The following is a 16,754-nucleotide window of genomic DNA, read 5'->3' on the forward strand; positions in this document are numbered from 1 at the left end:
TATTCAAATAATCCAAACCGAGTCCTAAAAGCGGTCTTCCACTCGTCACCAGCTCTTACTCGAATGAGATGATAGGCCCCTCTCAAATCCAGTTTGGTAAATATTTGGGCCCCTTTCACCTGATCCAATAAAACTGAGATGAGAGGGAGTGGATACCTATTCTTCTTAGTGATCCGATTGATTGCGCGGTAGTCTATGCAAGTTCGTAACTCGCCCTCTTCCTTCTTCGGCACAAAAAACAGAGGCGAGGATACTGGAGATTGAGAAGGTCGGATAAATCCGTTAGCCAAGTACTTGTGTATGTATTCTTTTAAATGTTCATGCTCCTTTTCCGTTAAGGCATAGACTCTGCTACATGGCATATTTGCTCCTGGTTCAAGGTCTATTTTGCAATCATATACCCGATGAGGTGGCAATTGCTCAGCTTCCTGCTCATCAAATACATCTTCAAAATCTTGATATTGCGATGGAATGGACTGAGTGTTGATTACACACACAACTGCATTCGCGGAACACAGTGCTAGAGCTGGATTTTCTTGGTCTTTTTTCTTCTGGTTTCCGAAACAATAATTCTTGCAATAGTCCGAAGACATCTCTATAGTTCTAGCTGCCCAATCTACAGTCGGATTATGCTCCGTGAGCCAAGGAAGTCCTAGGATTAGCTGGAACTGAGGTGCGTCTATTAGGTTAAACTGGATTTCTTCTTGATGTCCATCTTCTCTTACCAACTGCACCGTTTCAGTGTGACTGACTATGGGTCCCGAAGATAGGTTTGTCCCGTCGATGGCTCTAACTGGTTCACTTTTATCCTTTAAGATTGCTCTCAAACCTATTTTGGTCGCAAATCGTTGGTCACAAAAATTTCCTGTCGCCCCAGAATCCACCATTACCATCACTCTCTCTCGAACTTCTTGACGGAACTTTATCGTCATTGATAACACTAGATGAGGGGACGACGATTGCAAGGTATTGGCCAGTTGGTGTTCTTGTGGAGTTGAATTTTGACTCGCATCCACCTGTACAACTCCTTCTACAGGTGGTGCAACTAGTTTTCCTTCGGCCTGTATGTTCCTTTTGGCTTCTTTGGACAATTCCTCACAAAATGGCCGCTCGAACCACAATACATACACTGATTATTGGCTCGTCTCTTCTCTTTTTCTTCTTTAGTAAGTGGACCTCTTATTGCTCCTATTTGCATTGGTTCTTGGCCATTGGTTCCTTCTGCAACCTTTCCAACTTCCGGCTTGGCTCTATCAAATCGAGGCACTGTGCTTCGAAATTCTCGTCTTCTCTCACCTCGTCTTTCTCCTTGCCGGAAATCTAACTCAAGAACCAAATCTACGAGGGCCGATATCTCTGTTGGTCGGTTGGGAATTTGCGCCAATCCATCTTTGAGTTCATCTCGTAGACCTCGATAAAAAATGGCTGTCCTCTTATTTTCTGGCCAATCAGTTTCCATTACCAACTTATTAAATTGGGCCAGATACGCCACCAGGTCTCTGTTTCCCTGTTTTAGTTCCAGAAGCTCATTATCTACTGCCTGGGAAATTCGCCTTCGATCAAATATACGCAAAAATTCCTTCTTAAATTCGTCATAATTCTGCAGAAGAGGGTCGTCTCGAGAAACGATGGGCATTGACCAAGCGGCAGCGTCTCCACTCAGATAGGATAAGACGAAAGCCACTTTGGATTGTGCATCGGGAAAGACAGAAGGACGACACATGAAATGTAAGGTACATTGGGAGATGAATACTTGTGCCTTCTGTGGGTCTCCACTAAACCTCTCTGGTGCTGCCAAGGGAATGACTGGGGACAATGAGTGTATCACTTGTGTAGTTAACCTATTTGTTTCCGCTGTGGACGTGGTGGGAGTTTCTCTATTTTCTGAAAGTGGTTGTCTAATTCTTTGTGCTAACTCTGCCGTCTCTTTTCTAGCATTTATCACCTCTTGTCTCAGACCTTGATTCTCTTGCCTAACTGCCACTAATTCTTTTTGTATGGAATCTAATACCGCCCCTAAGGTCTGCAAATTAACCCCTTCAACCATTCTGTTCGGGTGCAAATTTACAACGTGGGCACTTCACTCTGTCAGATTCCACGAATCTCTCTCTTGTCGACTTGCACAGGAACAGATGATGCTAACTTTCCAACTCCCTCTCTCCAATCAGTCGGAGTCAGAGTGTAATCGTAACTCCAAGCAATCAGAAAAAGGGAAGGGGAAAAGTGGAGAAAATAACCATAAGAAAGAAAAGCACAGAAGAGACTGGTCCTGGTCCCTCGATATTCTAGCGGTATCCTCCTCAGGCTTTTAGTCTGCCCAACAAGATTCCTGTGAATACTAAGCATAAAACAAGACACCGTGAAACCTTTTCTATACCCTACACTTTCTTATCTCTCATTGACCTTGTGACATACCCAAGGGACGGCGTAGACCTGCTTCTCTTCTATCCCTCAGAGAGGTTTTCTTAACCTGGGCTGCCCATTAGTGTTTCATCTCACTGTAATGAAAATTAATACTTTTATTAATACTCTATCTAATTTCTTTCTTGACCCCAATTAAGGAAGTTGGTGTTTAACCTACCACTAATAGCAACTCCATAACCTTGTATCCAGAATCTTTCTTCTAAAGGTGTGTATCAGTTTTTATCTCTTGTGCTGGGAATCCTGTTCTATCTCTATTCTTCTGTAAGGTATCTCTAGACCTTTCCTGCTGATGAGATTCTTCCAGGAAAGCGTCTTTATTCTTTGTAAATCTTGGTTTATAATATGCAGTCACTAAATAAAACAGCTTGTCCCTTGAAGTTTTAAAAGTTCATATTGACGTTTTAACTAGAGTGCACTCTATGACAACATTGCCTCTTATTTGCTCAGTCTATGATAATTCTTAAACACGTGTACTGTACAGTATAATTTCTTGTGTGTGACTTAGCTCCTTAAGTTCGGGCTTCTTCCGACTCGTAGATTCTCTGCAGTCTCTGTGACACGGAGGTTCACTCGCGCAGTCTCTCAAACTTGCTGCTGACACTGCGCTAGGTAATACAGCAACGAAGACTCTCCGACGCGGCTTTTCAGTCAGAAGTTCTTCTGCTTCTCGACGTTTACGCTTGCTGGAAAAGGGCGCACTATATTTCTTTTATTTCATAACCCCCTGATACCATAAACTCTGAAACTAAACGCTCTGGTAAGATTTCTATGACTCGCTATAATTCCTCAACCATCTTCGGCAAGAAACGCGGTGAAGTGCGCAGTTTTGACAGAGCGCGCGCCTCACCTGAACTCCGCTCTAGAACGCTCTAAGACACTAGACTGCTAACTTCCTTGTTCCGTCCGCCATCTTGGAATTTTGTAAATTCCATGCTTCAGACCAGGAAGTGATTGGGCTCCAATTTCGTTTTCGTAACTTTAGGACCCCTGCAGACCTTGCGTTAGGGAGAATCCTGACACTAACTGACTCGGGGAACATGGTAGAAATTCGAATTTAGAATGCCTGAACTCAGAATAATAAAATACATCTTTTAGTTAAGTTTATTTTAATATTTTGTGTTTGCAAATACCACTTTTAGAAAGCAGGTATTAGCTTGCCTAACAATTTGAGCCTGCCTCTGCTGGGTTGTGTATTCCGGTCTGGGTTTGTGAGTGACAGGGCTGGGTGATTCCAGGAGACAGGCTGGGTCAGCCCAGTGGTGAATAGAGAGATCTGCATCTAGATGGGAGGGATGTGTTGCACCTGGGACCTGCATAGGGCTGGGCCTTCCCTCTACAATTCTGGCTCCACCCCCTGTGGCTTGTCTGATGTCTCTGCCCTGCACTGTGAAAGGAGAGCAGGAATCTTGTCAACAGAGTGCTCCAGAGCTGTATCTTCCCTTCCCTGTGCTGGCTCCACCTCCCGTGGGGCAGCTGATGTCTCTGCCCTGCACAGTGAAAGGAAGAAGAGAGTCATGTAAACAAAGTGCTCAGGAACTTGTTTGGACTAGGTAGAGGCCTCTCTGCCTTCAGAGAACAAAGGATTTTGGGGTATAAATATTGGAACCCTGATCCCAAGAAGTTAGATTACTTCTGGAACAAGAAACCTTTCTGCCATGGAGAAAAACAAAGGAAGCTGCAGGAGTTTGGACTGCCCCTCTGCCAGTGTGCTGTTTGCTGGTTTGGCCTGCAGTGGTTGCCTCATTGCCAAGGGAAAGGAGAAGGAACTTTGTAAGGACTTTCATCTACAGAATATTCTCCAAGGACTTGAACTGTGCTTGCCTCCTGCTGAAGTCTCAGGGTCAAAAGACTTCACCTCCAGCTCCCTCCTGAATTTCCTTGCTGGGAATTCTGACTCCAGACACTTGCGTGCCGCTGGAAGCGTGTCGCCACCGCAGCTGAAATCGCCGCAACGCCGGAGAAGCGAGCCTTCACCGCATCTCCCTGTAAGCTTGTGTTCATCGAAGCTGCCTGTTGTTGCATCACCGGAGAAGCGTGACGCCATCGTGAGAGTCGCCATCGCATCACCGGAGAAGCGTGTCGCAGGGCTTGTCGCGGCTCCAAAGCACAGAGTCGTCGCAAGGCTGCCAGGGCGTCATCGCATCACCGCATCAAGGACGCCATCTTCTCGCATCGCAACCGGATCGTAGCATCGCATCAAGTCACCATCTTGCGCACCACAACGGGCCCGCAGGCCGAGAATCTACGCATCACCTCCGCACCAGTAAGGCTCATGACGAGTCCCCTACTCTGCTCAAGCATTGAGGAAGGACGCAACCGTTCCCCCTGGTCACGGAACCAACACATCTCCTCTTTTGCGAGCCTTTTGTTCACTTTGCGTTAAGTACCCAGGTACTTTGTTGAGAACTCTGTCGCATTTACCAACAACTTGAACTAAGAAACTTTAATCACCTTTTAAGTAACCTTAAGTGTAGTATTGTGGATTTTTGTTGTTTATGGTCTTGTGTTAAGTCTATATAAAGAATACTTATTTTTATAAAACCTGTGTTGTGTCCATCTGTAGTGTTTTCACTGTATTACTGTGTATATTCACAAATGCTTAACACACTGCCTCTAAGATAAGCCTGTCTGCTGGTGCCAAGCTACCAAGGGGGTGAGCAGGGGTTATTAAGGAGTGTATTCCCCTTATCCTGACTTAAAAGTTAGGGTCCCTATTTGGACAAAGGTGAATACCATTGCCAACTAGAGACCCCCAGATCTAACCGTAACCATAGTAAAGGGTCTTATAACTTGCCTGGCTGAATCAAATCAAATCACAAAAATGTGTATAGCGCGCTACTCACCCGTAAGGGTCTCAAGGCGTTGAGTGGGGGGGGGGGGGGGGGGGGGGGGTCGCTACTGCTCGAACAGCCAGGTCTGAAAGGTTGGCTTCTCCTTCCAGCCCATCCAGAAAAACTACTCCTATTGAGACTCTATTCATATTGAATTGCGCCTTATCCAAGCTATTAAACATTTGCACGTAGTTCCCTGAGGATTTTGCCATGCCTTTGCCAAATAAGACCTAGGCATCCTCACTAGTCTCCCTTTTGGCCAAACCACTCAACTGTGGGTTTTTCACTTCAGTATGTCAAGTATGTCAATTTGCTTGAGGGAGGAGCACAGACACTTGACTAGCTATCAGCAGAGATAAAGTGCAGAGTTCTAAAACATGCAAAAATCTAGGGTCTGCCAACGCTGAAAAAATTGGGGTGACTGCAGAAAAGGCAGATTTTGTACAACAGTTCACTCTCTATTTACTTTTTACTCACACAAGTGTTGAACTGTTTAACAACGGAATTGAGGTTCATCTTCTGCTGTGTTAAATTCTTACTGGTCTTTGTTACATTGTACTTGCTATGTCTCTTTAATGTTTTAGAATGTTAATACACTGGTGATTCCTGTTAGAATGTTGTACTGACACTTTATGATTACTCTTGGATCTTCATGCATACCTGGGATTTCTCTCACGAATAAACCTACAAAAAGACTATCCCTTTTGAGTGTTTTTGTACTTTTTAAAAGTGGCGACGAGGGAAGAAACGAACCATTTCTATTTCACTATTTTTGTTCATTTTTCTTGATTTTTCACAAAAAACGGACATCATTTATTCTTCAACTTGTGTACAATTTAATTTATTTTCAAATACACTTCCTGAAGGATTTATCTGCAAGACGCTTCTACAACGCTTCAATCAAAACGTGAACGCTGAATGAAACTCTTCAATTAAAACGCTGTAAAAGACGCTTCATGCAACGGTCTGATCTCAAGGAGACGTTCTCCGTGTCAATAACGAAGGTATGACAAGGCGAGAGTGGCGTTTGGAAGAAGCGTAAAGCGTGTATCCTAAAACTGCAATTTTAAACGCACAAAAGCGGCAATTCTAAACGCGCAAAAGCGGCAATCCTTCGCATCTTACAAAACCTTGCACGAGCTGTGTATACTTTTAAACACATTACCTCGTGGATGCGCTGTGTCTTCCTGGTTTCAACGGCAAACTCCAAACAACACACGAATGACGCGCAATGCATTCTGGGACCCGCAATGCATTCTGGGGCGCGTTGCTTAGCAACTCTTCGTTATTTTCTTGAATTAACTGTTTACCTACTACAGATTCATTAAAAACTCGATTTTAACTGCGTTTTACCTACAATCAACACGCATTTACAAGAACAAGACTACGGTGACTACTTTTATTTTGTTAATTTATTTTTTTTTCTCTCTCTCTTCTCAAAATTATATATATTGACTCATAATTAAAATTATGGAAACTAACACCATTTTAGCTCCTCCTAAATTCCTACAAGACCCTGGTATTCCTCCTATGAATTGGGAGGATTGGCGTGAATCGTTTGAAACATACTTAGAAGCCATTGGGGGTGAAGTATTTTTAGCTTCACGCAAATTAGCCTTACTTAAACATAGCCTTGGTGTAGAGGGCAGGAAAGTATTAAAAACATTACCCTTACCGTCCAATAAAATTACCCCTAAGCTATGTGATGTTGTTGATGAGGACCTCAGTGATGAAGAGGTTGTGTTTGATTCTTCAAAAATTGAGACATTTTCCTCAGATGAATATCTTGAATCTTTGAAGGCTTTAGAAGAGAATTTCGGGAAAAAAACAAGTATAGTAGTAGAAAGACATAAGTTCTTTTCAAGGGCACAGTTACCTGGTGAAAATGTAGAACAATATGTTACTGCTTTAAGAAGATTAGCAGTCACTTGCAAATTTAAAGATTTGCATGAAGAAATTATACGAGATCAATTTATTAATAGAACCAATAATACTAAAATCCAAGAAAAATTGTTAGATTTAAAAGATCCTTCTCTCCACAAAACCATTTCAATTGCTAGAAGGGTAGAAAACAATTCCAGATATGTTAAAGAGTTAAGCTCCACACATAGCAAAGATTCTAAGTTTGGCGACAATAAAGAGTCCAATGATGTGTGTGCTGTAGTTAATAACAGATCAAAATCTTTTGACTATAAACAAAACATAAAACGTGATTTTAGAATTAGACCCCAAACATTTTCCAATACTAATAAAAATACTATTTCATACAATAAACCTATGCCATACAATAAACCATTTCTTAGCAAATCTCCCAGTTTCAACAAACAGTTATGTTTCAGGTGTGGAAATGCAAAACATACTTCAGAAAATTCTTGGTGTCCTGCATCTAATGTTACATGTTTTAAATGCAACAAAACTGGTCATTTTGCAAAAATGTGTAGATCTGACAATCCTGGTGCTTGGAAAAATTCTGTCAATTATATTGATCAGTTTAGTCACTCTGATAGTGATACTGACATAGAAGTTATGTCTATTTGGAATGAGGTCAACCATGTGGATGATGAAATTCAACCTCCCAAATGTGATATCATAATCAATGGTCACACGTTAATGCTTTGGGCTGATTCCTGTTCACTATATACCATAATTGATAAAAATATGTGGGAAGCTTGTGGAAAACCTACTCTCAATTGTTCACAAAGAACACCTGTAGGTTATCTGAATATCAAATTACCTGTTATTGGATGTTTTGTATCTGAAATTACTTTCAAAGACAGGAATACTTCAGGTACTATTTATGTTGTAGAAAAAGGAAGAGCGTTATTAGGATGGAAAGAAGTATGGAATCTTGGTATGACTCTAGATCCCAACCATCCAGATAAAATTGTATTATCACCAAATTGGCACAAAAGAGAGTCTGATACAGTCTTACTAACTCAGGATGATGCTGGGTTAGAGTGGCACAAAAAATGTCCTAGTTTATTCAGTACAGAATTAGGGTGTCTCAAGAAATTTGAACATCGTATTATTCTTAAACCAGATTGCACTCCCATTGTCCACAAAGTACGCAATGTTCCTTTGGTGCTAAGATCCCAGCTTAAAGTGGAACTAGACCGTTTATGTCAACAAAACATCATTGAACCCATAGAGGCATCAGATTGGCTTAGTCCAGTAGTTTTGGCACGAAAACCCAATGGAAAATTGCGCATGTGTGTGGATTTAAGAGATTTAAACAAGAATATTTGGGTAGACCGCTACCCATTACCAAATATTAATGAGATGGTTGCTTCTGTCAGAGATGCTAAGTATTTTTCGTCTATTGATTTGTCAAATGCTTATCATCAGATAAAATTGCATCCTGAGTCTCGTCATTTAACGTCCTTCATTACTCCAGAGGGAGCTTTCCAATTTTTAAGAATGCCTTTTGGTTTGTCTTCTGCATCTGCTGTTTTCCAGAGAGTCATGACTAGAGTTCTTCAAGGTATACCAAACATGTTAGTCTTTCAAGATGATGTATTAGTGTGGGGGGAAGACAAAAATATGCATAATGAAATCTTGAATGATGTATTAATGAAACTTCAGAATGCAGGTTTAACAGTGGCTGCTGAAAAATGTAAATTTGCCACTAATGAAATTGAGTATTTAGGACATACTTTATCTGCACAAGGTGTTAAACCAAAGAAAAATCTATTAGATGCTATCAAGAATGCTCCATCTCCGTCAGACAAAGACCAACTTCGCTCATTTTTAGGGCTCGCGGAGTATTATTCAAAATTTGTACAAAATTTTGCTTCCAAGGTGTTTTGTTTAAGATCTTTGATGAAAAAAGGTGTTAAATTTGTGTGGAGTTCAGAATGCCAATCGGTTTTTCAAGATGTAAAAAAGGAAATAATAGATGCTGTTGCACTCAAACCTTTTGATCCCAACAAGAAATCCATTATTGTTGTTGACGCTAGTGCATATGGTTTAGGTGCAGTTTTGATGCAAGGTAAGGACAAGTTGGAATGGGTGGTAGCTTTTGCTTCCCGTTACGGATTGAGATGTCACTAATCTTCTCAGTTATTTAATCCCATCCTTCTGTCTATGGAAGGATCCACCCTACACTGGCATTCCTAGTATGAACAATGAATTTGTATGGCTGCACAAACACCACTCTTCTTCCCAACCAGATGTAACGTACTACAGACCTCTACAGGTCTACAAGCATACCATTCTGTTCCTGCCTGCTTTCTTCTTAACACAACAGAAATGTGTGTAATATTTAGCAGAAATATATATTTCTCTGAAGAAGCACATATATTATACTGTTAAAATCTTAGCCAAATCTACAGGTATCTGTCACAATGGGCACCAGTGAAATGTGATCCAAGTGACCCTCATCACAGATGCACTAATTGCTTACATGCCTACATAGCTAATAAAAGCTATAAAGCTATTGGTGCTTTGTAAGTCACTCAAATCAGCATAGTTGCATGAGCAGGAGTTAAGAATCAGCTGTTCCATGAAGAGTTTTGTAGTGACAAACTACAACCAGAAATTAACAGGCATAACGATAAGGCACACATCGGAAACAAGCGAGCAAACGCACACTACTGCCGCAGAGCTTAAACAAAATGGAAGCAGCTGTAACCCACAAGACAAATCATTGCAAAGATGTTAAAGAAGAGCATTGATTAAGATAGGAAAACTTAAGATCTAATTGTTGCCTTAGTAGAATGCGTCTGTCTGGGTTGAGATCTTTGGCTAATAACGCCAGACAAGGTGCCAATGGTTAGTTGAAAAAAATAGATAGTTTATTGTATCACAACAGCCGAGCATACCTGTCTTATCTCGGTTTCTTCTGGTCTTCTTGAATGTTAACACACATATGTGTCTCTGTCACTATATATGTGTCTTCCTGTGCCCCATCTCTATATCGCAGTCTTCCTCCCTGCCTAGAGGTGGCTACCTTTATATTGTGACTGTGACACACACTTCCATTTTAATTTGAAAATCCCAGTCTAACATATTTTTTTCTCTGCTTTCTCTCTGAGTTTGCTTCTGGGTTGCTTCCGTCTTTATTTTTATTAAGTGTGTCCGAGCGCATGTTGCAGGGCCTTTGAAATAGGGTCTTGCAGAATCATGATCACTGACACAGCACTAGTTCACTTGCATGTATGCAAGCCCTAGCCCTTGAGGTTGCCAGGTTTTTGCTGCTATCTTGCGTTCTAAAAATGATTAAATGCAACAGGCAGTGTTCTGTGCTAATCCCAAACCTACTCGCAGTGGTACCCACTGCCCGCACTGAGCCTTGGCAATTGAGGCTGTCTTGGAGCAGTCACACAAACAGGCTTGGGTCGGGTTTAAAATTAATGTAGCGTACAATATGCTTCCCTAGGATAGCAAAGAATCAGTATCTGTCCCCCATCACCCCAAACACAGTCTTTTCCTTGAAGTCTGATACCTTATCCTCACTACACACAAGCTCCGGCACGATCGGCACATCGATAAGGGTAGTTCCCTTTGTAGTGGCCCAGCTTGGCATAACTCCTCACTGCACACACGCTCTGTTCCCGATTGGCACAGTGATATCCACAACGCACTTTACAGCGACCCTCAGCTGGCATCCTGGTAATTGACAGAAGACTTGCAGAGCTTCTCCTCTTCACACAGCCCGACTGGCTGCTCAAAAGTGAACAATGTTTTAGGGTTATCAGCCTCCCCATCTTATATTCCACTTCCAGACACCAAATATGATTGAATCGGAGTCTTTGACGCTTATGTTAGAAGTCTTCTTTTTGAATTGCTCAGTCCTCTTCCTCTTGAAAGCAGTCTATCGCAATAGGTACGACTCCAAAGTTGATAGCCCCACAACACAGGCCATGGGAGCGATGATCTTTCACACTGGATGTTAGCTATAGGTCCTGTGTATCAAAAGATTAGCTTAGGGCCTATGCCCTACTCTTTATGATTCCCTAATCAGCCCCATCTGCTTCCTCAGAGTTGGCCAGGCCCATTCCTTATTAGCTCTTTGTGAACCAGAGAGCACTTTTTGAAGTGTACAGGTGAAGCTTGGCTCTCCCCTCTTCGTGTTTCTCACCCAGCTTTCAGGAACTCCATGTTTCACCTTGTAGGCTTGAGTCTCCCAAAAAGGAACCCATAGTCTGCCATGTATTGTGCCATTTACAGGCACAATACATGGCAGACTATGGGTGTGTATATTTTATACACACGCACTGCACAGCAGTGTAACTTTCCTGTACTGTACCATTCACAAGCAAACATAAACCTAGCACATACATTTACCATGTATATACTGCTCAGCGCTATACCATTCATGTATTGTGCTACTCACAGGCACACATGCATCTACCATGCACTCGCTGCTCAACAGTGCATTTTCCCTGTATTGTGCCCTTCTCAAGCACCCCTATACCCAGGGTAGATATTCCACTCTTGCACTGTGAAGCACTTCACAACCACCGAGGGGTGAGTTAAGCACACAGCAGCAGAATTTTGAATGAGGAGCATTTCGGCCTCACTCCAGTGACACAATTTAACAAGGACCCGTTCACTCCTACTGATCCTTGCACTGTATACTGCTACCACCGCACTAATGCTGCTTAACTCCTGATAAACGCAGTAGCCTTTCACCATTATAACGGTAGCACTTTAGGCACCCCTTATGGTCCAACAGGACCGCAGTGCGTGAGTCAGACCTATGTCATATTGCACACGCTTGTGTATGACCACATAATCAACATCAGGGATCCAGACATCAGTACAGTTGGGGCACTCGGGCAGGGGTGCTCATCCATTATCATGCGAGGGACTTTGCTGTCCCAACAGAAGTTGACTATTGTAACCCATATACAAGCATGAGCTGAGGCTGAGGTGCGCGAGACCAAACTCCCCAATAGTAGCACTTTCCAGATTGGGGTCAACCCATCAGACTTATAAACTCTGAAAGCAGTATAACAGTAATACATAACACAATTGCACATAAAAGAAATGGAAATCTAGAGGAGAATGTTGAGATATATATTTGAAATATGTGCACAAAGCAATGTAGTTCTAGAAAAATTATACTAAATAAACTGCTCATCACTACTGTGGAAATGTACAACAAGCATTGGCATAGCCAATAGGTCTCGCCTTTGGAACCTTATAATTATTTAGTTATGCAGTACAATATCGTTGGTGCAACAACATCAACTGTTGCATGGCTAAACACTTACAAGGTCCCAAAGGCGAGACCTATTGGTTATGCCATTGCTTGTTAGATCTGTCCATCCTCCCTTTCACTCACATTTAGTGGGTGAGTGAAAGGGAGGATGGACAGATGGATTGAAAGTGTGGGTGGATGGAAGGATGGATGAGGGAAAGGATGGATGAGTGAAAAGATAATTGGAAGAACGGGTGGATGAGAAACAGGTTGGTGAGTGAAAGGAAGGATGGATGGATTAATGGATGAATGAAAGGGTAGATGGATAAATAAAAAAGGATTGAGTGAAAGGGTGGATGGATGGTTGAGTGATTGGGTGGAAGGAAGAGCAAAAGGATGGATGAATGAATGGCTGAGTGAAAGAATGGGTGATGAAAGAGTGAAAAGAAAAATGAATAGATTGAGTGAAAGGATGGATGAATGAAAGGATGGATGAGTGAAAGGGTGGATGACGTGAAGGATGATTGAAAGGATGGACGGTTGGATAGATGGATGGATAGGTTTGGAGATGGATGCATTGGTGTGAATATGGATGGGCAGAAGGACGGAATGGTGAAAGACTGAATTATAGATTAAAGAATGAATGAAAACAGAATGTAAAGATAAAATTGTGGATATCAGCAGGTGAATGAACGGATAGATGCTTGGATGGACAAGAGAGCTCTTCTGGGGATGATCGTAATGACTTGTTTTGTTTGCGTAATGTCATAACAGCCTTGGTTGAAAGTGGGGGATATTTAAATTGTCTGGCTACTTCCTTGGTAAAGCAGTCTGTTGGCAAGACCTAAACAGGACCCCTCGGATTAGACTGGCTGCTGCCACCACTTCCGGAGTGCCCACCACTTTAAATTTATTTCAACAAATTCCTGTTTTCAAACATTCATGCAAAAAGTTCTGAGTTTCGTGTACAGCAGTTATGCAGCATTAACATGTCAAACTGACGTGGAGGAGGAGCGTGGTTTTTAAACCTAAATATTCCAAAACATACAAGATGCAATTGCTTTTCATTTCCTTCACATTTAAATCTAGAGAATCGTTAAACCCTTGTGGGCAGAACTTACATTTAACTCAAAGAAAACATACTGGGGCAAAGTACTCGTATTCAAAAAGGTTTCAGCCATAATCCGGAAGTCGACGGTGAGTGTAGCCCTCTGCTGTTTCTCCAGCAGGCCCACGTGACAGCTCAGCTTGAAGCACTCAATTTCTGCTGGGAGCATCTCTGTGAGAACCAAGGAGAGGCTTTGGTAATGCAAATGGCATGCAGTGGGCAACTGTTCAAAAACAAGGTCACCTTTTCAATAGAGGGGCTTTGATGAAGCACGTTAGTGGAACTAGAGATATTCTTAACTAGGCAGTACACCGAAAATAAAATATTAACTGGAGAAGTGCTTCACAAAAAGGTCCCAATACATTAACTGTAATCCAGCAAGAGTGATAGAGGGAATATATAAATACAAAATGTAGAAAAGCTTCAGAGGACAGTTATGTAGCAGTAAGAGTACAAGCATGGAGCAAGCATAACCCTGTGTTGTTGCTACAGCAGGCAGTAAAGAGGTGGCTGGGTGTGCTCGACATTCCTTATCTCCCAAAATTGCGTCACAACTGAAAATTACTCAACCTCCCTGCCCGACCGAGAACGAAAACCCAACAGTTCAAAAAAGAAAGGTCACAGCTTCAAACACCACAAGTGATTCTTCAAAGCAGGGTGCATGCGTTCCTGAAGAAAGGTTTTCTGAAGCGCGCGTGGCCATGCTAAAGAACTGAATATTACTCCGCCTCCCTGCCGGACCGAGAACAAAGACCCGACAGTTCAAAAAAAGAAAGGTCACAGCTTCAAACACCACAAGTGATTCTTCAAAGCAGGGTGCGTGCGTGCACTGGTGTATTCATTTGGGTATGTGTTTTTGTGTGTGTGAAAGCACGAACACGAAAGTTAAAGCACATTAGGGAACAAAAAAAACAGATGGCCCCTTAACGCGCGCGCCGCTGATTTAGTTGCCAAGGGGCATTATGAAAAAAAAAACAGATGGCACCTGAACGCGCCACTGATCAAAAAACAACAAAAGTGAAAGCTCATTTAAAAAATAGAAAACAGATGGGCCCTGCGCGCCCCGCTGCTCGCTCCCGCAAGGTGGATGCCACCACATGCACGAGTGTGTGGAAAAGAGTTGACCAATTTCTAAAGATTACCTCCTAGAGCAGTGCATACGCGCTGTCTAAGCTTGACCTAAAAATGTTTAGGCGTGCAATGAATGTTAAGAAGTATACTTGGGTTAAATGGAGTTTAGAATACATCTCACTGATTGTATCTCATTCCTTTGGAGTGGCACGTTTGTGTTTGTTTGCAGCACTCCCTGAACAACTGGTGAAGGGTCTGTGGAGAAATGCTCTCATTTTGCAGGGAACGTGACTTAACTTGCTACATCTTTCCCCTCATCTTGACCCTGCTTTAGTCCTGGTAATGCTGTGTTTTTTACCCAGTATTGCCACTTACCTGCCACCCTCTTGCTTTACTGCTCCTTTTTCATGCTGTGGTTGAAATGACCCCATGTCTTGTTCATGTGTATTAATCCCTTTCAGAGCCTCTCATTATTGGACAAAAACAACAAGCCTTTGACCCATGCAATGTACCATCTATCCTCCTTGCGCAAGTTGAACGAGAGGCAAAGGAGACCTAGTCTGTTCCATGTACCGGAAACCATATTACAAAAGATAGACGACTACTTGTTGCAGGTAAGGACTTTCATATGATTTGATTCTTTTTTTCTATAACATGCAACTCCTGCCAATAAGGTTTACTTTGCTTGTATGATACAAACTTCTATAAACCTCCTACAATTTGAAGTTCAGACAGCCCACATACATGTTTCAGATGAGCATTATGTTACATGCATAGTTGTACTGGTTGTTTCGGAGTATCCACATATAGCTTTGGGGAGCTAGCTGAGGAGGAAATAAAACTTGGGAGAGGGAGGGGGGCTTTTGTTTAGATGTGACCTAGAATCCGTTCTACAGCATTGTGAATCTACATTGATAACACACCTTGCTACAATGTGTACCAAAGGCATTATTGATGTTTTGGGTTGTCCTCCTGGTTGCCGATAATGGCACTGAACACTTCTTTTTTTAAGCCTACCTCAGTTCAATAACATTCACCACCCGCTCCCAAGTGTGCCCAGGTGGTGGCTTTAGTACTTGTGTACATCTGTGGCTATTTATTTGGCATTTTTATACAACACAGCTTGTCCATTTTAAGGTTATTTTGCAGCACTGAACTTTTACAAATGTTTGCTGTGGGGGAACATGGCAACTTACAGTCTAACTAAGGTTCGCACCTTGTAAGCAAGTTTGAAGAGTTTCATTTTCTGAGCTAGCCTCATGTGCATCTGCACTTAAACCCAGTGCAACAACTATGCCCTTTTGAGATAACTATGCAGCATTATGTTACAGGATGAATGTTTGCGGGTCAGATACACCTCAACAAGAGTGTCCATGAAGTGTTTGGGCTGACTGATCTCTCCCCAACATATGCAAAGAGCTGAAAGCCAGCTGGAGAAGCTGGGTGGCCAGTGCTAACCTTATCCCCCTCACCTCACAAACGGTACGGCGGCTTTAATGGACTGGGGGCCCCCCAGGAGCCAGCGAGAGAGTGCTCAAAGAAAGCTGAGTGGTATTCTTGAACAACCATCTCTCAGTAAAGAAAGTAAGAGAACCCGGACCGAGTTTCTGAGAAGTCGAGCGGCTGCATCTGGAAAGACGGATGCAAGGGAAGTAGGAGAATATCCGACTGGGCTTTTAGACCAGGTACAGCCAGGACCTAGGGTGAGAGAATACCTACTTCTACAGTCACTTGTACTGAGTGTGAGAGGGCAACTATTGTTTGTCGGAAGTGGGCCTCAATCCTCTTCCGACAAAGGGGTTTATGTCTCCGGGGTCAAGCTGCAGTGCCTATGGCCAGCCGTGTAAGGAGAGGCCCGGCTAACTATGGAGGTTTCTGAAATAGGAGAGTTGGCAGTGTTTGATTTGAGCCAGTGGTTGCAGGTATGACTCAGTGACACATATGTTTCCTCAATGAACATTGACTCAGAGTAAAAGTGAAAAAGGAGGAACAGAAAGATAGAAAAAAACAGTGGCAAAGAGGGGGCGTATGGATGAAAAAAAATCTGAGCGAGATAAAAGATAGGCAGTCTACGGTGATGGAATCAAGACTACTCAGCCTTGATATTTTGCCCCCTGACCTTCGATCGGACCAGCCGCAGGCTTCTGAATAAATGTTTGGGCCTGGCATTTTTTCT

The 16,754-nt window shown here is 42.5% G+C and overlaps 1 protein-coding gene across 2 annotated transcripts in view; it reads left to right on the forward strand.

The window, feature by feature from the left end:
- DHX30 (DExH-box helicase 30) overlaps positions 1-16,754 on the forward strand; it is a 1,000,138-nt gene that overhangs the window by 339,783 nt on the left and 643,601 nt on the right. For both annotated transcript variants that reach the window (XM_086941023.1, XM_086941022.1), the window contains one exon: positions 15,040-15,192. In XM_086941023.1, coding sequence (XP_086797149.1) covers positions 15,040-15,192 — 153 coding nt within the window. The remainder of the gene's footprint in view (positions 1-15,039; positions 15,193-16,754) is intronic.

This window comes from Lissotriton vulgaris, chromosome 10 (genome assembly GCF_964263255.1).
Source record: "Lissotriton vulgaris chromosome 10, aLisVul1.2, whole genome shotgun sequence".
Lineage (NCBI taxonomy): Eukaryota > Metazoa > Chordata > Amphibia > Caudata > Salamandridae > Lissotriton > Lissotriton vulgaris.